Source organism: Dysidea avara, chromosome 2 (assembly GCF_963678975.1).
Source record: "Dysidea avara chromosome 2, odDysAvar1.4, whole genome shotgun sequence".
Taxonomy (NCBI): Eukaryota; Metazoa; Porifera; class Demospongiae; order Dictyoceratida; family Dysideidae; genus Dysidea; species Dysidea avara.
This window is the reverse complement of record NC_089273.1, coordinates 22755849-22781684: the sequence shown is the minus strand read 5'-3', so window position 1 is coordinate 22781684 and position 25836 is coordinate 22755849. Positions and strand designations below refer to the sequence as shown.

The following is a 25836-nucleotide window of genomic DNA, read 5'->3' as shown; positions in this document are numbered from 1 at the left end:
CTAATACAAGTTACTTTACGTTAGCCACAGCTTGTGTTGCAGTCCTAGCACACTGCTGACAGGATGACATGTTCACTCACTTAACTCGGCGAAATTCAGATGCCACGTATTGCATGAAATCCCACCGGTCTTTCTTGCTAGCAGAACTTGTAAGCTTGTGACTGATCCAGGCCCGTAGCTAGGGGGTTCTGAAGAACCGCCCTCTTGGAATAGGCCGACTGCACTGGCAGTACTGCCATACAAAGATCTTGTATGATCGACTCGAGAAAATAAACTTGGTACATTTAATACTTTATGACCTCATAGGCAGTAGGTTCTTAGCGTCATCTGGTCTCCTTTGTCACTTGTAAGTAGAGATTACCAACTAAATTAAATAATTAACATTTCATACATTCATTGGTATGATAAATATTGTGCATTGTTTCAGGGTCATTTTAGTGCAAACCCCACCCCAATCAGTGGTTCCTATCAAAAGATATAAGGAAAAGAAGTTGACAGTGTGATGATTTTTGTGTACAGCATTTCAATGCTTTTTATGTATATTGCATGGCACCAAACACAATATACAAAGTGTCATAAATCTAGATAGGAAACTAATAACGACATGAAATTTTCACCACATTAGGCCTGAGCCTATTATGCTTTTGAAATTGCCTATTATGCTTTTGAGCATTGCTCCAAAATTTCCCCTATTATGCTCCAATTATGCCCAGTTGTGTACCATTATGTCCAAATATGCTCATATAAAATTGTGTCTTGACTGCTCTATTAGAGTACCTAATGCATCTGTGAACGTTCTATTAGGATATTTCATTATGCGGTGACTGTTCTATTAGAGTATATCGATCTTCAACTAACCTTTTCTTCACAACGTAGCTGTAAATCTGATTTTTACCATGTTTGCACACTATCCCATTCTGCATCATGCAAAGTTTCAGCTTCTCACATAACCAATGCACAAAAATTTTGCCTAATATGCTGGCATTATGCTGATGCTTTTGGCTTCCTATTATGCCCCAAATTATGCTGGCATAATCGGCGCAGGCCTACACCACATATCTATTTTATGAAGAAAAGCATATGAACTAAGTACAACCTCTCAAAAGTGACCACTTCTTTGTAGACTGACCACTCAGAATATTACATGAATAAAGCAAGTGATTCACAAATAAAACTGTGTGTATTGTGTAATTCTAAGTATACACAGGTACCCAATGCATTTTCTGGAACAGCTAACTAGAAAAATTAGTAATATTTTATAAATGGCAAGTACTGGCATCACAAGTCACAATTAACACGTACTTTGGAAACATGCATGACAATCAGATGTAAGAGCAACATTATTTTTAAAATACATTTGTTTGGACACTGCTCAGCTTTATTTGTCACATTGTAAGCACTAAGGATGATAATTATTATATAACACAATGACATCACTATACTACAAAGAGGAATTATAAATAGTTTCTGATCTAAAGTACAACCACTAAAGCTGCTATAAAATGGATCAAAACAGCAGTAAATACACCAGAATATAACAAAAGGTACGTGTGAAGCCATGTAAGGTTGGTATCACATGCCAGTCTCCACTTTTGAAAAGATTATGCTCAACCTTGAACCTTATTTTGCAATTCCGCGCAAGACAACAAACTGCTCACCTTCAAACTATACTTGCATCGATGCAGGGGGATGTCTTGAAGTCCAGGGTGATTGTAATGCTGAATTCTGAGCAGTGATAGATGGCGATTTACCTTTAAAAGGGTCATATTTCCATCGCAATCCAACATCAATCGTCCTCCAATCAAAAAACACATGGCATAATCGAAATAAGCATATACGGTTTGCCCAGAACCACTTTCTTCGTCCTCATCAGCAGCAGATTCACGCGGAAACACTCGGAAACTTCGGCTATCACATGTGCCGCATTCTTTAAACGAGCATACAAATGAATACAATAACAAATGAAGCCATAATATTACATACTGAAAACTACAACATACTACTACTTATTACCTAACTATATACTTATTACTACCTATACGTACTTAACTTAACCAATGTCAAAGTCAGGAAATTCGTCCTCAGCAGTAAGCGAATACTGGCGGAGTATCATTTTTGCATTGTACCTCCAGAAAGTCACAGACAGTTGCTGGAGAAGTTGGCGCCTAGCAAACTTTCGTGGTAAACCGTTTCTAACAGTTGTTCTGTCAGCTATGGATCCTAAAATTGATAGGGCATATGGTGACCAAACACCAAAGGTCTCACATACAAGAGGGATAAAATCTCCTCCATTATCATTTACAATGTCCTGGTATTGGTTGTCCTTAGCTATCTCACCAACAGCAGCGGCCACCCCAGCCTGAGAAGAAGCAGAAGATATGACAGCAGACTGAGTGGTACTCCTGACGGAGAGATCAAAATAGGCAGGACGACCAAGATGAAAGTCAGGGTGGTATATGTCGCCAGGACGAGATCGGTCAGATGGAATGCCTTGCTCCCTAAGAACACCAGGGTGATCTTGGAGCAAGGCATGGTGTACAACAGACACTAAAGCATTATGACGCTGGATCCTCAAGGGACCATGAGAGCACCCCAGCAGATGATCACCAAACTGGTCAATGACAGATAGACAAGTACAGAGTGGTAAAGAAGGGAACAAAGGAATGCCAAGCCACAAACGTAAAGCAATAGTAAAATCGTGAGGAGGAATAGCTAGACCCAAAGCAGGCTGTGGAAGTGCTTTAAGCCAACCACTGCTGGTGCCAGAAGAATGTGATAAAGCACGCAGACGTGCTTGATCACGAATGGTGGAACTGCTTACAAGCTGTTTAAAAAGTGAATCATCTAAAATGGCTTGAAGGTCAGTTTGAGAGGAGTTTTGCAACACAGAAACAGACATACCTTCGAAGAAAGCAGGGAACAATCCTCCCCGGGAAATGGCATAAAAACATCAAAAGTTTCCACTAAACGCGACACTAAAATACGGGAAGAATTACAGGACCCCACAAATGCAGGAGCAGCAGAACGCTCAGATTCACGTAGGCCCAAGCCTCCTAACCTAAATGGCAAGGTGGCTTGTGTCCAACTACTATCAGAAATTCCACAACACAAGATTCTACTAAGGCATTCTCACAACCTAAGGTCAAAATGTGAGGGAAAGGAACCCAAAGAGGAAGATGGCACACAACGTAAAATGTGAGTGACCTTGCAAACGTTAAGACAGCTCCTAAGCAGATGCAACTCTACTTGAGGGTCCTCGAGGTCAACCAATTTATCCTGAATTGCAACTATTTTATCAAATTGAACAGATAAAAAGGCATCGTAAAACTGTGGAGGTCCCCAAATAGGAGATCCAAGAAGCTCCAAACCACTGTTCTTGGGGTTGATACGCTTGATGGCAGGATGAAAGTTAGGAAAAGAACTGTCACCAGAAGGCCAGTATAGTTCACACTTGGATAGATTGATGTAAAGACCAAAACTGGAACCCGACTCAGTAAAATGTGAAAGTAATGCGTGAAGACAAGATCTAGTACCTATAAATGTGCCATCATCTAAATACCACAGGTTAAGAAGACATGTTTCACTAAAAGAGATGGAACGAAGAAATTGCACCAACACCAAAGAAAAAAGTAAGGGACCAAGAGGATCTCCCTGTTGGACACCTGTGGCAGCAAGAATACGCCTGTGGCCAAACCTCAGCTCAGCAGGTTGACCGTAGCACCAATACACCCAGGGGGAAATCTCTGGAAACTCTTTACACACACCATCAAGAAAAGCTGAGCGATTACATTCATTAAATGCATTCTTCATGTCTATTTTGAGTAGAGCTAGAGATTCATCATTGCCAAATTGGGAAAGAGAATGACGGACAGCATGGATAGCTGCCTCAAGACCACCTGGGATACCAACACCCACTTGACCATAAGGTAGGAAAAAGTCAGAGAGAAAGGGACGAGCAAACTGACAGCACAGACGACTGGCAAGACGACGAAGAATTTCACCAACTGCAATAGGGCGAACACCCCCGTTCTTTTTCAGAAGAGCTGTTAAAGGGGCACCACACAACCAAGGGGCAAGCGATGGAGAAGCTTTTCCAGAAAGCAAAAAGTTTATCAGACGAGTGAGGGTGGTAAGGCAAAGTTCAGCATTCTTCCAATTAGAATTACGTACGCAATTATTTGTATCGGCTTCTTATGGGGATTTTTATTTCTCAAACTTTGATTTGCTATATTTCAATAAATGTGACTGGGCCTGCGATAATAGGGCATTTGGGCACATAATTTTTACCTACTTTTCATATTTTCATCACTCATAACGTTTTGTACCATTATGCTATGGTTTTGCAATTTTCAGCTCTTAGTAAGCATTTCATTGGCATCATGATGCAAGTTACAGAATGCAGAAATACTATTCCAGTATTGAGATATGACCTGTAGAATGACGGGGTGTAGTTTGTGCCCACATACCCTGTTTTCGCAGGCCCGGTCACAAATACCGCATGGATTTTAATCCAGTAAAATGCATTACGAAGTACGAAGCATTGGCTACCTTTTCTCTGGAACGGCAGCTTGTGAAACGTTTATTGAAGGTGTATAATTTAAGTAGCAAAAATATGTGTGAAAAATTGGTAGGTTGGAAATCGCTATTATAAGTAGTGACTCCTGCTGCAGCGAGGTCCTTTGAGCGGGTCACTCTTTAGATTCGAAAATGCTCTATCACGTGAGTAATCTAGGCTAAATATAGAAGTGTGTCTCTAATATTTTCGTTCGGTGGATTCACGAGCGAGATGAATGTTGTGTGTGCGCGTTCACTAGCAACCCCGCGTGGTAACGCGTAGTAGCGCACATAATTTATAGTCATTTGCGTGTCAGTTTAATATTGGTAAGCTTGTGACGGAGGTTTAAAAAAAGAAACGGTGATGAGGGGGGGGGGGGGGGCAAATGCCTCCCCTTGGCTACGCCTCTGGCATGGCCTCACCAGGTGGTTGTCACATTGGTGTATGTACTTGGTTGTGTATGACACGGTCCTAGTTATACAACCAAGTACTAAGAATAATACAAAACGGGGTTAAAATTACGTCATTAATAATGAATGAATAAATAAATTAATAAAAATAGTTAATAAATAATAAATAATGTTTGAGAAAACTACAAGGCCTAAGGCTTTGCACTCACCGGGAATAGAATCCATGTTGTATGAAGAGATAATCGTATAATGGGTGAATGTTTCCGTGGAGGTGATAGAAACGTACGACAATTCTATTTAATGCCGATCAAAACAGCACGTGATATATACCCACTACCAATCGAGCAGATTCAAATGGCTATTTAGAAGAGCGAATTGCTGTTCAATGGTGTTTGAAACTGTTGCCAGCTGGCACACTAAGTCTCAAGTCGCCATGCCAGCTGCCAGTGGATGCGCTCCGTATATCTATGGCTGCAGGACACCTGAATAGGTTTGACATGCCAGCTGCACAAGGATAGGTATGTTTGTTTGTATTGTAATGTACATAAGTCTTGTATTTTATATTTTTTCTGGGTTTCTAGGCTCTGGTTGGTTTGGTTGTCTGTTTGTACTAATGTATTGTAAAGAGTGTGGTGTGTTTTAAATGTTTTCTTGTATTATTGTACATTTTTCCTTTACCTAGCTTACTAGGCTCTGGCTGGCTTGGCTGTCTTCCTTTATCTGGTTCACCTGGCTTGTATACTCCTACAGTATTGTGCATCTCCTGTAGGTTGTGTATGCATATACTGTGTACACATCACTGTGCCATTACCACATCAATGATGTACTGGCACTTAGCTACTACTGGTGGCCTTTAGTTACGATGCCACTATTGTGTTGTATCTGTCACTACTGTGACATATTGAGTTGATTTGGGGATCGTGCCTTCACCACCTAACAACCTCACCAGGGGGCTGTCACGTTGGTGTATGTACTTGGTTGTATGTGATGTGGTACTAGTAATAATAATAATAATAATAATCCATTGTAACTGACACCTCATTGCAACACAACTACCCTGATATCAGTATGGTATTAAAAGAAACAAATGAAGTCTACCTAATTGATATTGCTATTCCTGGAGATTCTAGACTTTCTCAGAAAGTTGTTGAAAAGCAAACAAAATAAAATATTATAGCTATGGAATTTAAAATTGAAGTTGTTAGAGTGGAAATGTAGAAAAGTATTCACCATTCCTATAACTGTTGGGTGGTAGGCTCCATATATAATTAGTCATTAATAAAGTGTGTGCATATTAATAACTATTATTTCATCGATACCGTCCACGCGTCATTGGAAGCTCTAGTCCACTGGATGCAGCTAAAGCGTCCAAAACTGACTTCATCTCTCGTGCTCCACAGTGGTTTCAGATTTTTTCTAAAGCACTATTATGTTGCAAAATATTCAAAAATAAACTGAAAAAGTACGAAATCTTTCATTTTAGAATCGAGCTAGTTAGGGGTCCTGGCGATCTGCTGGAATACTACATCATATGAAATCATAGAAACAACTATTACTACTGCTAAGCATTTTGGTCCAACTTTTATCATTTTTCTAAACAAAGTTAGGTGATCAGTGCGGCAGCAAAAATGTTGGAAGGGACTTCAGCATCATTGATAGAATTCCATGAAATGAAGCACAACATTTTTAATACTCGTCACCCAGATGGTGAGAAGTCTCAGATCGTTTTCACTCTAACAGCATAGATAGACTATGCACCCAACTTTGTCAGAATACTGTAAAGAATAATTGGCTTTACTTGTCTTGGCTGGTAGGGCAGCTTGAATTTGAAAAATCATGCTTCATTTTATGATTTTTGAAAGAAAGTAGCCCTGTGCTGGGAATCAAACAAATTGTTTGCTTACTGTTATGTGTACTTTTTAACCACAACAACCATAGATAAGATCTGGCTAAGTAGCAAGTTTCATCTGGTCATTTGTGTGGAGCACAAAATTTTTAAATAAATTTTACATCTCGTGAAATATAAAAGGTGGGGTCTATTTTATGGAATGGAACGGAATGATGGACTAAACTATGGAACGGAATGCTTTCTCAAACTGAAACTTGCAGCTTGCCATTGCTGTACAAATTATTGGTGGCAACTCCACCAGGTAATCAAACCTACCCCAAAGAAAGATAAAATGAATTTAAGGATCGATTGTGGGTGTTTGTTGGTTGTCATTAGTAACAAAATACTAATTGTGGGAATAGCTGACTCAGTGTGTTCATCTTCAGATGTATCAAGTAGGAAACTTAATGCATGACTAGTATGTCAGTTTTTTTTTGCTTATTTTGACTTTACAATGTACAGTCTGGGGCCCAGCCTTTCTAATCAGCATAAATCAGTAGTATAGCTACACTACAATGGAAACAAGTATGGTGACTAGCTGAATCAACCCAGTCTAAGCAAAATCTAAAGGAATTTTGTGCAGTGCATGAGGAGCAAACATTCAGATACCTCAAGGAGGTTATATCATTAACAATGTAGTGGACTAATGCTAGATATCTCAGCCTGAGTAGTGAGTTGAATTTAGGATGGGGTCTATTTCACAGAATGGAATGCTTTCTGACTCAAAACTTGCAGTTTGGCTAGCTGCTATCTTTGCTGAAATTGTATTTTATCAGTGGAACCTCCAGGGAAATGGAATAGGATAATAAAATATTGATAGCTGTCTCATGCAGTGATTGTTCTCCTACCTGATATACCAAGCAGATCTCTTCAATTCATTTATTGCATGACCAAGGCAAGTTTTGTTACTCAGTACAGCAGCCAATTGGATGTCAGTTGCTTCTGCTGATCTTGACAAGATAAATAGTTCAGAAAATCACTCGATTTCTTCAGTTTCAGAACATATAATATCCAGAGAAACTAACTAAAAAATTACTGGTGACAGGAAAAGGCTAGTTGATCATGACTTTATTCAGTCTAAAAAACATAATATGGTTGATTGAGAGAGATATCACTTTCAGAATGTTCAGATGACCAGCGATGAGATGCATGGATTCATTGAATTTTTATTGCAGTTGGAGATATTAAATATCCAAAAGCAAACTGATTTTATAATATTAATTCACTTTCTTTATATTTTCTCAATTTTGAGCCTGTATATAAATAATTAAATTTTTCTTAGTCAATAGAAATCCTAGAATAATATGGGAGAGAAAATCTATCTTTGTTTACTTATAACAACTTCTACAACTTCAAAGGAAATGAAGAAAGCATACAGACAAACCAGTAAAATAGTGAATTAAAGACATAAATACTTGATATGAATTAGAGCCTTTAGATAATTACTGTATTGCTCCAAAGCAAAGTTGTAGATGGAAAAACAGACTGGTGAGATCTTGTTTAATTAACGACAATGGTTGGAGATTAAAAGGGTGGTAACTTCTTGTTCTTGAATATGTTGCAAAGTGGAGGTACAAATCAAAATGGGATATCAATTTCATTATGAAAAATTTGTATAAATAAATAATCTAGCACTCCTGTTTTCATTTGACCTCCACTTAAATATGCTATAACAGTGTTGGTACATTGGCAGTCTACCTTGAAATCTCAACTCTAGAATAGATCCAACACAGAACAGCCCACACTGTAACAAATACATGTGATCCCACTGTAATTTCATGGACCAGCTGGACTGGGAATCACTTGAAAATAGACAAGCAAATTTAACCTTTGTTTGAAATGAAGCATGTGAAATGTTATACTTATAAATCCTAGGATTCTTAGGTGATATGTAATTAATGTGCGTGTTCCATTTCAGGTCTGACTAGATACATTGAAATTATACACACACATCTTGGTCCAAATCACGTTTGCCTGGTGACTATATATATGGGCATGATTTCACATGCGTAGAAGGCTTATAATTGAGATTTAGTTGGGCTTGGAGTTTTGACATTTAGCCTGATTCAAGGCTAACAGTCAGACACATCCTTGAATTTGTGCAACAGAAAAAAAAATCAGCTCACTATTGAATACCGCATTAGTCCACTGCACCGGCTGTTAATAACTCTATGCATACACTTCAATGTTTGCAGAATATAGCCTCCTTGCGGTATGCCAAAATATTTGCTCCTTACACACTGCACAAAATTTTTCAAGATTTATTTCAGCTGGCTCTTTCCTGTTACCAGTGTCTTCCAGCTTGCTTTACTGTATTTGTACACTGACTTATGACTTGAAAAGCCACCCCAGACTGTTTACTAAAGTCAAAATAAGCAAAACAGCTCACATACTATTAACTTTGGTAAGAACAAGTGTCCTTCTTGATATATCCGTAGATGAACCATGGATGAACATCACTGATACAGCTCATTCCACAATTAATACTTCATTACTAATGACAATCAACAAGAACCCATGATTGATCCTTTAATTCTTTTTATCTTATGTTTAATCACCCACTGGAGGTGCCACTGATAATTTGTAAGGGCAGTTTCAGTAATGATCAGTTGCAAGCTTCAATTTGAGAAGCGTTCCGTTCCGTGGTTTAGTCCATCATTCCGTTCCGTTCTATTCTGTTCCGTAGAATAGACCCCACCAATATAAAATTCGATATTTCTCTGATGACAACAATCGTCCTTTCAGTTTGATGGTGGATCTAGCAATGGTAACTATGCTACGATGAACATCCCACAATAGTAGGGGATTGATTTGTAAATGTTGATTTATTGGTTTGCAGGTTCTAAAATTAATAGTGTTGAGCATTACTATGTCTGCATGAAAAACATCAAAATACTCTAATAGAACAGTCACTGCACAATAAAATATTATTGTAATAGATTAGTCACATATAGGTAACTTAAGAGGTGTGTAAATTGTAGGGCAATTACCATATCTATATCGGTAAAAATTCACTGCTAAATATCAGTATAAATGGATCGGTAGGTATTTTCAGTATCAGTGGAACCATACCTAATTGACACATTGTAATAGTGCTGCAGTGTAGCAAAAATGTAGAATTACAGAAATGCAGTACTGCAGTGTAGCAGTAATAGTGTAGTATTGTAGTAGTGTAGTGTAGTGCAGTGTCACATGTGTAGTGTAGTGTAGTGTAGTGTTGCATTGAAAATCTGTGCTGTTATAAGGGTCCAAATTCATTCTTAATATACCACTATCAATTTACAAGGCTACTTGTTTTAAATACTGTAAATACAACCCTCAAACAAACTTTAAGGATGAACAAGAAGTTGACCTTGCTGAGCATAAACAGGCCAAAGACACAGTTAGCGAATCTATAGCCATACACATAATCTCCAATGGTGGATCCAGGATTGGGCATTTGGAACAAATGCCCCCTCGCTCACTAGTGGAGGAGCCAGCCATGCTTATTATGAAAATACTGATATTTATGTCAGGCCAAAATCAGTTTAGCTATAAAACTCATGAAGCATGCAAATTTTGCTAGCATTTATCAAGACTCACGTTAGTGAGTCGCAAGGCCAAGAAGCACAAAGCTCACACCCACAATAATAATAAACACGCGACCACTACTGTGAGTCATTTACATGAGGGATTGATTTTGCAATCTTTTAAAATCCGCATGGCAAAATCTCAGCCTTACTAAACGATTCTGCCTCGAAACCAGGGGCATGTAGCCTTGTATAATGAGTAACTACCACATGAACAGTCAGGCAGATTATTGGAGTAGTTTGTTCCATCGCCCACCCATTTACAATGCATTAATTAAATTATTAATTCAAATGTGCATCGTTCTTTTTTCGTTTTCTTCATCATCGCATCCCATTGCAGCAATTTTCTTTCAACCATGAAGTCATATTGTAAAAGGCTTCACAGTAAAAACAACCTAGTTAAGGTCACTACTAAATGTAGTGAACGTCACTACTAATGTCTGCCACAATACTCACTCTTTTTGTGTAGTGACGTTCACTACCAATTTTGTAGTGAACATCACTATATACCATGTAGAGATATTCACTACTATGTAGTGGGTATCATTACAAAAAAGTAGTGAAGGTCACTACAAAAGTAGTGAACATCACTACACAAAAATAGTGAGTATTGTGGCAGAAATTAGTAGTGACCTTCACTAGTTCATTATTACTGTGTGCGGCTATCAGGGGCTTTTTACACAATGAATCTGTACTTTTAAATTCTCTAAAACTTGTTCATTAGTTTATGAGATCGCTTTTGTGCTCTTTGAAGATTCAAACTTGTTGCCATGATGTCGAGATGTGAGGCGTCCGCCTCAATTCCCAAACCAAACAGTGTGGAAGTGGGCAAGGTCATTAGCTATAGTGAACTGGCTGATTTGATAGACATTGTGCTGTCAACTCTTGGTTTAATTGTGAGTCCAATCTCTGATTTGTTTTAAATTTGCCACGGTATGCCTCCACTGACTCGTTATAGCGTGACTCCGGCCCATGCAGGGCCGTACATAGCTATAGCCAGCTGTTTCATAACCGCTGTAGTGATATAGTTGAAATAACTTACCACTACATTACCCGTGCACGTCTTTAATCCCTCCCCAGCCGTTCAGTGCCTGTGAAACTTCAGTGTTCACTTAAAAAGCCAGCATCAGCGCATCACCTTTCATCACTTAACCCACAATTATAGAAACTCTTTAATGATAGCATGAATATACTGTAATAGTAAAGATTTACATTATGATGAACCCATAAAATTTAAAAAATGACTACAATAGCACAAGAAGTCAGATACACTAGTGTTTGGCTATGAAGTACCACCAAGAGTTCATAATAATATGTGACCGGATTTGACAAAACCAGGCTTCCACACACATCCAATTCTTTGACTTTAATCACTTGTAACTTGATCACTCAGTATGCTATTGACCTACAATTTTCACAACAGTCTTTCATTGCATTATGTAATAACAGATAAAACTTTGAAAGTGATAGCTTACTCCTACATTGAGTTATGGTCCTTCAAAGTCACACATCTGGATGTGTGTGGAAGCCTGGTTTTGTCAAATCCGGTCACATATATAGTAGTGGGGTCTTGGTACCACATATGAATTTTTCTTCACCATTTGCATGATTTGTCCATTGACCATAACTTCACCCGCCAACAGTCACGACATCAGTATCCACCCTACAAATACAGAAAGGGATACAGTATGGTAAGGCACAGCTAACTAGAAACATGTACTCATATAGTCAGACTAACATGTCAGCAAACACTTAATTCCACTATTATGGTTATTGTTAAAGTGAGCATCCCACATAGCCATTCCCAAGATGTATTCAGCTTACTGCAGCAGTTGATGACCAATTTTGGAATATATTACTTGACTTGTTTTGTGGTTCTCACCTACATTGTTGACATAACAATTTTTGTTGCTAGGAGACATATAAACTAGGAGTGACTAATGGTTATAGCATAATAGTAAACAAGTGACACAACAGCACAGGAAATTTTAATAAATTAGCAGTGACTGGATGGTTGATATGTAAAAGTAGAAGACAATTTGTAGTTTTCCAGTCCTGATTGTTTGAGAATAAGAACATTAGCTGCTATAAGCATGAAAAAAGCAAGACAGACTAAATTTTAACACAAGGTTTATGATGCAAACTCATTATGCACCTACCAATGTGTTACCCCACCATCCCCCTTGGATGTAAAGCCTGTAAGTGGGGAATTACAAGGTGAATTGACATGAAACTGATGTTTCACTATGGGGCATTTGACAATCATCCATTAAGCACCCAAATATTTTTTCTACACTATGTCAAATCACCCATGTTGCAACTGGAGCCAATGATGGGGATTTGACACAATAGGTTTGTCCTACCATGGGGCATTTAACATTCGGTTGTGCCCACTATAGCCCTATATATTCCCAAAGGGGGAGCAGTAGTAGGGCAATACATTGATATGTGCATTATAATATATGGTGCGTCTACTGGGGCAAGTAAATTAAGCCTGTACCTTGCGGGCCTAAGCATGTTCCTCTCCTGTTTTGAAACATAATCTTTTATTGCCTGCCCCTAACTGGAGTTTGTCTAACACCTTCAACATCACAAAAACCTATCTAAATTGATTAATTTGACCACTGACAAACTACAACACTCAACAATTATATCAGAGTATACATAACTCTATATTAGTGTTTTTCTAGTATACTAAAACTAGAACTAAAATTAGTTTTAGTACAGCCTTTTCTTTTTAGTTCTAGGAACAAGAACTACACTATAATTCCATTACAGTCTATTTAAAAAACTGGAACTATACTAGAAGTGTTGTTTTTATGTTTTTGAACAAGAACTAAACTAAAATTTATAGCTTTATAGTACCAATACTAGAACTAAACTAAAACGTTTAGTACTACAACTACTACTGCAATTGCTGTTTGAGGAACCTGATTGGTGAACTGACTATCTGGCACATTAAAGCCTGACTCTGAAGTATATATTAACATAATCATAAGATGATTAAATATAACCTTTGTAAGAACAAAGGCAACTTTCCATTACTATCTCGAGTGGCTTGTGACATTTCAGCAACCACCGCTCAAATATTTTGTTCCGGTGCATGGAGAGGTGACAACAGGGAAACAAAACAGGTGAAAGACAATAATTTAGAGAGATCATCTTATGGAGAAACATGAAGTATATTGTTTAGGTAGGATGTTGTTTAAATCTTTCATTAAGTTCTACTTCTCACAGTGGTATAGGATGATAATTCTAATACACCTAGTTAGTGTTCAATTTTTTTGTAAAAACAATGAATAAGTATGACAAAGTATTTATATTCTTAGCATCAGTACTGTACTATAACTAATACTACCTAAATTTCAGGTACTCTAATACTAACTAAAATTGTTTCAGCCATGCATACTAGAACTACTACAAACTATTATTGTTTCTAACAAGGTATACTAGAACTAATACTAACAAAAATTGTTTTAAACAATCAATACTAGAACTAATACTAACTTAAAATATTTCTGGCAACTGAACTATAACTAGAATGTACTAGAACAGTATACCTGTACTAGAAAAACACTACTCTATATATCTGCCCAGTTACTATATAGTAGGGTCCATGGTTGTCTCAGATCTACTTATATCAAGACTCACGGTAGTGAGGCTACCGTGAGGCGTGCGGCCAAGAAACTACAAATCGCACGCCAATTAAAAGACGCGTGGCCACTACTGTGAGTTATTTACATGTAGGGACGGTTTCACAATATTAGTCCTGAATTATGCAACATCTCTCAATAGTTTGTATTGCGTTACGTAATTAAAAAAATCTTTTTTTGTAGTAGTAGTAGTAATTTTCTTGCGACCAGTATTAAATGCGTATTTAGACATATTTCGCTTTATTTCTCAACCTTGTGTTACACCTAGGGTCATCTTATACCAGTCAACTTACCCATGTTTGTACAGTCCATCTAGCACTGACATTATCTAATCCTGGTTTGTTCTTACACGTATTTTCTTCGATCAAACCTCTAATCCCTACAATAACTTTTAAAGACACGATGTGGACACAAGCCCTAATGTCTGATAAACAAGTTGTAAAAGCGTGTAGAACCATAAGTTCCCTAGGGAATGTGTTTTAAGCAGAAATCTTTTAAACTCCATTTAGTGCCATGCCTCATGCATGCGTTGATGATTGGTAGATGTCTTACAAACAAGTGTGAAAGCGGCAAGAACGTAGTGTCACTAGAGAAGGTGTTCCAAGCATAATTCTTGTTGCCACACCACACATGGTGTATTGTGTGTTCTGGTGGTGCTCAAACCAGCTTGTTACATAGCATTACCCACCCTAACAGTAAGTAGTTACTCCCATTGTGGCTTTCGTCATGCATGTCATTTAATTAATACATATGTTACATAACAAAATATATCACATTAATTGTTTGTGACATTAACAATAAAATTCTGACAACAAAATGAGATACAGTGGCAACTGTCTAAGCCAGTCACCTTCGGACCAAGATTTCTTGGCCTTAATAGGCAGGTGGCTGCTTTAGACAGGTAAATTAGTGTATAAACTTCTCACTAGGGAAATTTAAAGTTGGTCTTTTTAAAGAAGTGGCCTTTCTATACAGGTGGCCGCTAAGACAGGTTCCACTGTAGTTAGTCCCATCGCAACTGTACGCCTCATCCTGGAAATTCAGAAGATTGTATATAATCAACTGAGATATAATGCCAAGATCTTATCAGGCCTCATCGTCCATGTACACTTGACAATTGAGAACTAAAGAACACACATAACGTTATATAATTCCTCTGTCTATATATATATAAACTTACTCCCCCGAACCTTGATCTTTACATATGTACCACTGCTAGTCAGAGAACCGCATGTTATGACCAAGTACCCTGTACCGGCAAAATTGACAGGGCATTAAATACAATACAGCTAAAATCTGTCACTTTTTACGCAAATGACAGATTTGGAGAATTGAAAATTCATCACATCTTGAGGTAATATGTTTGAGGATTCACAAGTTGGCCCAGCAGTGACCTTACTACACAGTGTCCTGATTAGACAGGTTTCACTGTACATAAAGACCAGTATGCAATGTGAAAGAATATTTTTTTGTACAAGCATCATGTAGATTACCTTACTTCTTCCACCTAGTTCCAGGACTTCTAAATTGGCACTACAGTGACAATACTGAAAGCTGTTTGGTCTGTACGAGTACACCTTGTTGACAATCCATCCATGAGATATAATTTCAAGCCGGAAAATAATGGTACTTGCTGCTACTCAACTTGGTACCATCACAGAAGTTTTCAGCTTGGTCTCAGTGAACTTACACTAGTCAGTGGAGACGTCTTACAGTCTAAAAACCAATTGCATACACGCGGTTAATCAGTGTGAATAGATGTGGCACTTTGTACACTAGCCTCATTTTTTTCACCTCCCTTTCGTTGCTGAACCTCCACTCCTCGTTTCATTACTGAACCTCCACTTCTCTTTTCGTTACTGAACCTCTACGAAGAGCTGAGTACATCAGTATTCTCGCCGGTGACTCTTTAATATCCACTCGACGTTCTTCTTCAAGCGGTGTAGACTCTATGTATCTTAGTTTCAAATCAGTTAAGTACACTTCGCTGCTCCATTGAAATCCAGTTACAATATAACAAATATTTAGCAGTATTCAGTCCTCTCAAGACATGGACTGCCATCAATAATTAATGTAAACCGCGTATCACGTGTATTCACTTGAGGTGTTACAGGGACTTTCCAAGAGATTTCCCCTAAATAGGCCATGTGATCATTGTCAGTCAAGTGGAACTTGTTCTTGGTTATGGCTCTACAATGCGGTACTCGTACTTTAATGGATTTTAGTGTTTAATAATATTATACTTCTCTCTCAAGACATATATGAACTGCCATCAATAACAATATAAATTGCGTATCAAGTGTCATTCACTGTTCACTTGAAGTGTTACTGTGCAGGGTCTTTCCAAGGGATATCCCCTAAATAGGTCACGTGATAATTGTCAGTCAGGTGGAACTTATTTATTTCCATTAATGCACCATGGAGCTTGTGTTGTGGCTTTCATTAATTGATCATTATGCACATACCATAGTGCAACAAAGTTTGTAACAAATTGCTGGAATGTGGTTTGTGGTTTGCTGGCATGAGCTTGTGTTGTGGCTTTCAACTTTTGTAACAGATTGCTTGAATGTATGTGGTTCGTGGTTGCCAATGATTGTGTATATGAGTTGGGGTTGTTCCACACAGCTTGCACAATATTCAGATGTCTGCATGACGACACAAGGTTAAGTGAGACCTGTGAAAAACAAGCAGGCATAAATTAAACACACATGCAACTAACCTGGAACATCAGTCGCAACACCAAAGACACTTGCTTGGATATCCTCATGGCTTAACTATGGAGTGACATGTGTAATTAACCGGCACTAAACAGTATCTACAACATAATTTTCTTTTCTGCAAGAACTTTTTAGCACCAAGTAAAGGCATTACCATCTCTCCTACAAGAGCATTTCACAAGAGATGTGATATTAACTTGAGTACAACCAATATGTGGTGTATGTTTGTGAATATGTGTGTTTGCACATTTTGCGTGCATCTTGTGCTTGTATATGATGTAAGCGTGCATTTGTATGTAGTGAAATAAAAATAATAGTATGATGTTTGTGATCTCTTTCATAACCCTTAGCAAAGCATCTAGCTCTACGAGTGGCAAACCAAGTTGATAGGTCGTCCTCAGGGCACTTTGGCAGTGGTCATAGCAGGTTTTATTCATTGACAAGTACAGAATGATTGATATACTCCAATAGAACAGTCAAGCAATAAATACTCTAATAAAACAGTCAGGCAATAAAATACTCTAATAGAACAGTCATTGAACCATATAGCTGAATATTTACATCTCTGTCTGAAAACACTCCCAGATCCCAAATGCTATCTCAGAGTTGCTATTTCAAGATGATGGCATTCCCAAGATCACCTAGAAAAGGATGCTTTGCAAATAAGTGCTTTACACAGCTTGAACATTGGGTCTGTAAATGTGACTGGATTTGCGAAAAGGAATCTTCCACAAACATCCAATTTTATGAACTTGGAAGACTGTAACTTTGTGTTCAAAAACAATACAAACCTGAAATTTACTCCACCCATTAGCCTATGTTGGTGCTCACTACGGTCCAAATTTCAAGGCAATAACGTATTCCATTCACAAGTAATGAATTGCTAAAGTTCATAAATTGTATGTGTGTGGAAGACCCCTTTTCACAAATCTGGTCACAAATTATATAACTGACAAAAATTTGTGATATCCCCCCAAAAAGCACCTTTGCTGTAAAAAAGAGCGCGTCCAAGAAACTACAAGTATCTGTAACCCATGTAAAACAGATAAGCTGTAGAAAAACACTCCATGAAATTAATGGGTAACTGAAAGAGCTGATATCTAGAGCAGCCAAGAATCAATAATGTTACTACAACTGACTATGATTACCAAAGAATACCTTGGCTGTAGAACAGGTAAATAAAAGTAACTGGCAACCAAAACAGCTGATATCTGAAGCGGCCAAGGCTAAAAGTTAAATTCATACAACTGACTACAATTATAAACTTGCAACATTGAATCCTAATCATTCAACTGTGTTCTATACATTCACCCTTGCTACATCCTAAATTAATTCTTTGTAACTCTAATTGGCTGGTAATTTGGCCACCTTTTTCAATAGTCAGAGTAAAGAAAAAAGGTGGCCAAATTACCAGCCAATTAGAGTTACAAAGAATTAATTTAGGATGTAGCAATTGTGAATGTATAGAACACAGTTGATTGATTAGGATTCAATGTTGCAAGTTTATAATTGTAGTAAGTTGTGTCAACTTAACTTTTATTCTTGGCCATTTCAGATATCAGCTGTTTTGGTTGCCAGTTACTTTTATTTACCTGTTCTACAGCCAAGGTATTCTTTGGTAATCATAGTCAGTTGTAGTAATATTATTGATTCTTGGCCGCTCTAGATATCAGCTCTTTCAGTTACCCATTAATTTCATGGAATGTTTTTCTACAGCTTATGTGTTTTACATGGGGTTACAGATACTTGTAGTTTCTTGGACGCACCTTTTTTTACAGCAAAGGTGTTTTTGGGGGTTATTATCACAGCTATCAATCGATGCATAGTAATTACGGCCTACTGTATGTATGCATTGAGCTGAGCCCTCAAAAATATTAACTCATTTGTAGTATTGACTTACCCACTAATCATTCAAATACCTAACACATTATTTATAGCCAAAGTTTTCACCATACATTATAGGAAGCCATAAAGGTATATAGCCTATTAACCTTTCCTAAGCTGTTGGTGGAAACACTTGTTTGCTCTTGACATCTTTGTTGTCATCACCAACCATCTTGGTTGGTTGAAATGTTCAGAAAATATCCTTTCATTTTTAGCTGTTTTCTCAGGGTTCAGCTCAACTTGTTCATGGTCTGACCCACACAGCTAGAACACGCCAGCTACAAGGCTCTGGCCTATACAAGCATAGTATTACCAACCACCTTGTCATCACGCAATAAATAATTTTATGTATGCATGTATGTGTTAAATGTTTTTTTGTTTGTAATTACCTGGGTCAATTATCAGCTATGTGGTCTTGACCCAGTATATAATCATAATCATAATCATAATAATCCCAGGAAGCTACTATGACATGGAAGATTCCTGTCTAAAATTACGATGGCAGTTATATAGCCGTTTACACTGACTTGGCTATACATGAACTTACCTGGCAATTTGCTGGTAGAATAGTGTGATGCATTCAGTGCCATCAGGCTTCATGTCCATTCCGAGGCATACATTCAGCTACATTCGCAGATGATTCAGCTCCACTTGTCACGCACAGATTTCAACTAGACTAGTTATATCACCAACCTTCTACTTCAGCAAGAACAGTTAAGACTGTAACCTTGACTTTGCCGGTTCTTATTTACGTGAAACATCACACAAGATATCACTTGAGTCCTTGCTGGAATTTGAACATTAATTTCAGTTTGAATGAATTTTCTCTTAACAAGTCACTTTTAGTAGCACTTCTAAACACTGAACTTGGAAGCTTTTGCTACCAATTTAGCTAGCTAATCTGTTGCTGAAGCTGTTATTATGCATGCATGCATGCAGTGTCTCCTATGTAATAATTATAATACCTAACTGTATGTTTTCTATTCAACAAAAAGTAGTGATATCCTGTGCCAAAAACAGCCCAGCTTTAAAAAAAGGCAAGGCCAAGAATGCACAAGTACATGTTCTTGGAGTAACCAAAAGACATGATATCAAAATCTGGCCAAGAAAGCATTTACAGTATAGGCACTTTTGTGCATTCATTTTCTATATGGTTCACATTATCACATCCAGCTAGCTGTACATCTGTGCTTGCAATAAAAACAATACTACTGAGATGATAAAAAATATTACACTGCATTGTTACCAAAATAAATTAAACTAAAAATTTACAATTGGCTTCTACTTGGCCATCTTTTTGCACTGTATATTAAAATAAAAAGATGGCCAAGTAGAAAGTATTGTAAATTTTTAGTTAAATTAATTTTGGTAACAATGCAGTGTAATATCTTTTATCATCTCAGTAGTATTGTATATATTGCAAGCACACATGTATAACTAGCTGGATGTGATAATGTGAAGCATATAGAAAATGAATGCACAAAAGCGCCTATTTTGTATATGCTTTCTTGGCCAGATTTTTATATCATGTCTTTTGGTTACTCCATGAACATCTATTTGTACATTCTTGGCCTCACCTTTTTTTACAGCCGGGCTGTTTTTGGCACAGTTACTAATTTACCTGAAACCAAAGTGAACCAAAGTTAAACTAAATGTAAAATGTCACACAGCACTTTTATGCATACCAAGTGCCTGTTAAAATAATTATCATGTTTCTGTTCTGCATAGATAATATACCCCTGGGGTATATTATCTATGCTGTTGTTTAAGACATTCAGAGCTTTAAACAGCATTAAGGCTTCGCAACCATCTTGCAAAGGCCAAAATGGTAAAAATCAATAGTGAGACACTAAAGAGGTGATTATTTGCTTCTTCAAAAATGCTGTAACTAACAAGAGATTCTGGCTCTCCCCAACCACCTACAACTTACCTGTTTGCGCCCCTCCCCTAGCCAACCTGGATCCACCCCTGATCTCACACCACACAAGACAAACGCCAGTGTAAAAATGTGACCAGCTTAAAGAACACATTATTATGTTACACTTGCATGTGGTATGCTTTTGGCTGGTTTGTACCATAGAGTTTCACCCCATAGGTGACAATCACCCTCCAATTTCCAGGGAGAATGTCTGCTATAAATGCTACCAAAAATTTCATATGAGCATACTAATTTCTGATAGGCATGTATGTAATATTATGAATGACTCTGCTGTCCATACCAATTATTGATTATGTAGTTACACAATGCAACAAGTATCGATGAAGTTACTGAAGCATGTGAAACTGACAATGCACAAAGTTTGTTGGAATCTGCTGGTATCAATTGGCAAGTAAAGGTGAGTAGTGACAGTAAAAACATAAATCTGTTTTAAAACATCACAAAATTAGAACTGTTCTTTGCATAATAAAGTAATTAAATGAATAAATAGTTACTTTCAAATGCATATTAATATTTCTCCTTGCTGTTACCCTCCTCAATCACTGTGCCTGGACACAGGGTAGATTCTGGAGTAAGCAAGCATGCAGTCAAATTATTAGGTGCGTGTTTAATAGGTATACAGGAGGTTCCAGCTGCATGGGCCTATTGAATAAAGTAAACTGCCTACCAACCAGGAAAGGAACATAATGCCTAGGTGCTATAGAGGCTATTTTGAGGACCTATGTATGTTTCAATAAATTTATTATGCTAAAATAGACCTTCTTTTAGGGCACTCTGATGTTTAATTGAATCTTGACTGTGCTGTCACATTCCAAGGAATGGACGATATACCAACTGCAAAACAATTCCTGTCACCATTGAGAGCTCTCCGCCACAATTTTTGTCTCTATAGACCCTTTCTACTGCTATGTAGGAGAGAACAGAATATGGTATTTATTATTTATTAAATAACTGGGTAGTAGGACTGGTAAAACATGTTCAAAATTTTGCTCAAAATGCTTTCAGGAATTTCCCAAAAGTTTCACCCATTATGCTCCTTCAGTGTTCCCATTATGGTTGCATTATGCTCCTGAGCTAGCCACATTTGTGACAGTTATCGTGGAACATTTTAATCAGTGAATTCTTAAAAGCATGGTTATTTACAAAAGCATTGTTATAATATTTTATGAAAAGCATGGTTATTCATGTTATAATATTAAAAAGCATGGTTATTTACTAAATAAAGTATGGTTGTTATTTTTTAACTTAGATTTCTTTAATTGTCCATTACTTAACAGTGATAATAACATGGGGTGGGCACCACCATACTACTCTATACCAGCCTCAGCTACGCGGCACTCTTGACTAGCATGGCTAAGGAAGTGATTTAATTATCATCCCTGGCTAGATAACCATATATATAACTTAGCTATACATAGCTACCTACAACAGGGTTGAATACATGGGGGTCAAGGGGGGCTCTTGACCACCCTCCAGAAATTTTTAGTGTACAAAGATCATGATATGTATACATTTGTTAATGTACAAACACAATCATGAGCATATTTGTACAAAAGTATCTAGCTACTTATTTACAAATTTATACAATTATTAAATAAATCAAGATATGGAGCTTGGATAATATGATCATCTAGTTGGCTCCATAATTTACTGTAAAAGGAAAGAAGGAGTTCTTATAAGCATCTACCCTTGTTGGCAACTGCAGAAAACTTTGAATGATGACCTCTAGTTATGGTGTTGCTTTGTCTAAACTGTTGGTGCACATTAATATCTACCATGTCATTAATTATTTTATACATTAGTGAGGCTCTCAAATTATTTCTTTGCTTCTCCATTGTGTGCCATTGTAAACTGTTTAACATTCCTGTAACACTAGCAGTTCTATTATAGTCGTACACTAGCTGTTCTATTATAGTTATTCATCACAAACCTTCACAGCAAAAATAGTGTTCTAATACTACCTATTCTAACCCCGTCTTTATTCAGTATTGGAAAAACTATTTTTAAAAAAAGTCCCTATAACGAGACAAAACGAACCTCAAATCTATAAATGACTCTAATGTTATTCACTATTTGTGACCGGGCCTGCGAAAACAGGGCATGTGGGCACAAACTACACCCTGTCACACTAAAGGTCGTAACTTAGTACTGAAACAGAATATTTGCATTCTGTAACTTGCATCATAAAGCTAATTAAATTCTAACTAACTGTTAAAAGTTTCATTGCCATAGCATTTTGGTATAAAAAGTTATGAGCCAAGGAAGTTTGAAAGAGTAGGCAAAAATCATGTGCCCACATGCCCTATTTTTGCAGGCCCAGTCACATTTGAGGCTGTGGTCTGTTTTTGTTTGAGCCAAGGTAGAATTTTTGGACTATTAGTTTCAACACCTAAACATAGACGGAATAAATACAGTCAGTATTTGTGTATGAAATATGCTGTGCTTGCTGTTCTTCTCTGTACAATTTCTAATTGATTTTATAGATGTTATTTCATGGCATGGGGACCACACTGTACAGATATATTCTAGAATGAGGGCAAACAAATGTAATATAGCAGTAGCATTTAACTGTTGCAGGACACTTTGCTACATTCCATTTTAAAAGACTTCTTACTGAGATTGCTTTAGCAGTGATCATATGCATGTTCAAATGTTGTGTCCGTTTAATCGATAATGACACCTAGATACTTTTATGACTTGCTGATGGTATTAAGGCATTAGATAGGTAAAAGGATGATTCAACATAATTAATTGTGACCGGATCTGCAAAAACCTGATATAATGGTCTATTTTTCAAATTCTTTATTGTTGAATATTTATAATCTACTTAGCCAAGTGTGTGCTCTGGCCAAGTTTCAGCCTTGTATGGCAAAAACTTATGGAGTTACAGCCCTACAAAGTAGCAACAACAGAAAGATTGATTTGTACAGTACGCCTATAGACATAATAAAGTTTTACATATTCTGGCATCCAAGCTAACAACTCTCTTTGCTGACTGTCATGATGTCAAGGTCCACGCTGACCTACAGGGATTTCACTCCAATGATTCTCCACCTGAAACCATTCCTTCATCTGGTTTAGTCACCTCTATAGACCTGATGTTGTTTTATACAATGCTCATTCCTCATTGATGGATATTGTAGAACTCACATGTCCACTCGACTCAGTTCAGCACATCGAATCAGCTTGTGACAGCAAACAGTTTAAACCAGAATATCAGCAACTTTTGGCTGAGCTGGATCATTTGAATATTTCTACCTGCTATAGAACTGTAGAAGTCAGTGTTTTGGGTCACTTTTTAAGTCTATCCATGCAATCAAGGACGTAACTTGTTTCACCCAACAAGTATTCTCTTTGTCTAAAGCTAGTATTAGAGGACTTTTGAATGAGATGGCCGGAGCCTCAATATCTGCTTCTCAGAGAAGCAGATATTCTTTGGTCAAAGCTCAAAGGAATGGACTGTCAATCCGGACTGCTTTTAAATTTACTAAATCTGTTTTGTAATTAATTTTTGTGTGTGTAATAAATTTTTCTCTATTTGTGTGCGTGCAAATAGTCTTTCTTTTCCTTGCCATGCCCGCATGCTGACCCAATAACCAGTGAGTTGTGTGGTCGCATGTTGTCTGAGGATCCACTTGCTTTTATTTTGTATACACCTTGTGTATCATAATTAATTTTGATGGTTAATAATAAATAAGTATTGGGAAAATAAATTACACGCGCTTACAAAAACGGCTGTAACTTATATCGCCATGAATAGGGGAGTCCATTACTGGGTAAGTTTTTTCTTCTATTACCATTCTTCACTGCATACAGAGACGAAATCAGTGAAGAAAAATCAATCGCGTACGATCATTTCGATGTGACGTAAACAAATTCCCATAACTTACGTATCCTTTAGTCTACTGCAACGAGACAAAGAATTTTTGAACTCCTATTGAGTAGGCGAATAAGATGTTATCCACGTTTTTATGATAGGTAGGGTCCGCAAACCAAAAATCGATATCTTCAAATCAACTTACAAACTATAGTCATGTGTAGGGGTAGGTCTAACCAAGAAAACACTACAGTGGCAGCAAATTTTGTCCATGTCTTTTAGTGAAAATAACACAAAATACCTTGAACTCGATCAATTTTTTGCTGTCGTAATTTACAATGTGATTCTTTTGGGTCAAAACTCTCTCTCAAGCTTTGAGAGGTTGTCCACTCTTATTTTAGAGTATAGGTAGTTTAATATAATTAATATTTGGTAGTGGCGTCGTGTGCATCGCCAATCAGCGAAAAAAAGACATTTCGTTATCTGGAGCACAACAAACTTGCAAGAAATACTGTAACATTTACTGCAGTGATCACCTCCAAGTCAAGTGCCTGTGTGTGGAATATGGTGTGGATTGAAGTTTGTTGACCATCTGCCTGAGACCAGCCTTGCCCGATTTAGCAAAAATTTCCTCCATGATCCAACAAATACTGCAGTTTCATGCAACTTAACACCTTTAGGTGTGCTGAAGTATGGAAATGATTGCTCAGAGCAAGTATAAACTAACAGCAATGGCTTGATTACTGACGGAAAATTTTAAAATTAGCCGATAATGCAATTTATTTCCGGTGCAAAACTAGAACTCTTGTAATGAAAGTTCTACAGAATTCAGCATAATGTTACTGACTTGATATGATTATAAATCACTGTGAGCACAGTAATATGATCATTTCTGTAGCAAGGATGGAGTCCAGAAGTCTTGAGTGCATGGCCAGATCTATATAGCTATAGCTATGCAGGTCATGCAGCATAGTTATAATTATGCACACCTATTTGATAGTTAAATTAGAGCTTATAATTATCTGATCATTTATTGTTATGCACTACTCAGATGCAGTAGCATGCAAAGTCAAATGGTATGCTCCGCAGACAAGTCTTTACATGCCTTGAAATCACATCTGCATGGAAAACTATCATATAAAGCCGTGATATTTCCTGGTAGCTAATTTTGTACCAAAACACCAATTGCAACTTATTCAGTCTCAATCATGTCTATCCTGTGCAAGACATTAAAAACATAGTGTTACTTCCATGACACAAAATCTCTAAAAATGAAACTTAAATATTTGTGATTTGGAAGAAATTTTGATTTTAATTGTTATAATGAAATGCCAATTGGATGATTTACCGGAACTTAAAAATTGGCATAGTTATAATGGATTAGATCAACATTTAATATGAGCA

At 37.3% G+C, this 25836-nt stretch overlaps 2 protein-coding genes across 2 annotated transcripts in view; one reads left to right on the top strand and one right to left on the bottom strand.

Moving 5' to 3' along the window:
- LOC136246884 (G2/M phase-specific E3 ubiquitin-protein ligase-like) overlaps positions 1-25836 on the top strand; it is a 94270-nt gene that overhangs the window by 29144 nt on the left and 39290 nt on the right. Inside the window, exon 2 of the mRNA XM_066038487.1 lies at positions 20914-21012. Coding sequence (XP_065894559.1) covers positions 20914-21012 — 99 coding nt within the window. The remainder of the gene's footprint in view (positions 1-20913; positions 21013-25836) is intronic.
- Positions 1953-2901, bottom strand: LOC136243683 (uncharacterized). The gene is made up of 2 exons (XM_066035229.1): positions 2270-2901; positions 1953-2220 (listed from the first exon to the last, which is right to left on the bottom strand). The coding sequence occupies exons 1-2, from the start codon at positions 2897-2899 to the stop codon at positions 2212-2214; spliced, it is 639 nt and encodes a 212-aa protein (XP_065891301.1). The 5' UTR covers positions 2900-2901; the 3' UTR covers positions 1953-2211.

What these genes read in the sequence shown, in the direction of transcription:
- LOC136243683 (XM_066035229.1), bottom strand. Translation starts at nt 2,899, where the DNA reads ATGTCTGTTTCTGTGTTGCAAAACTCCTCTCAAACTGACCTTCAAGCC.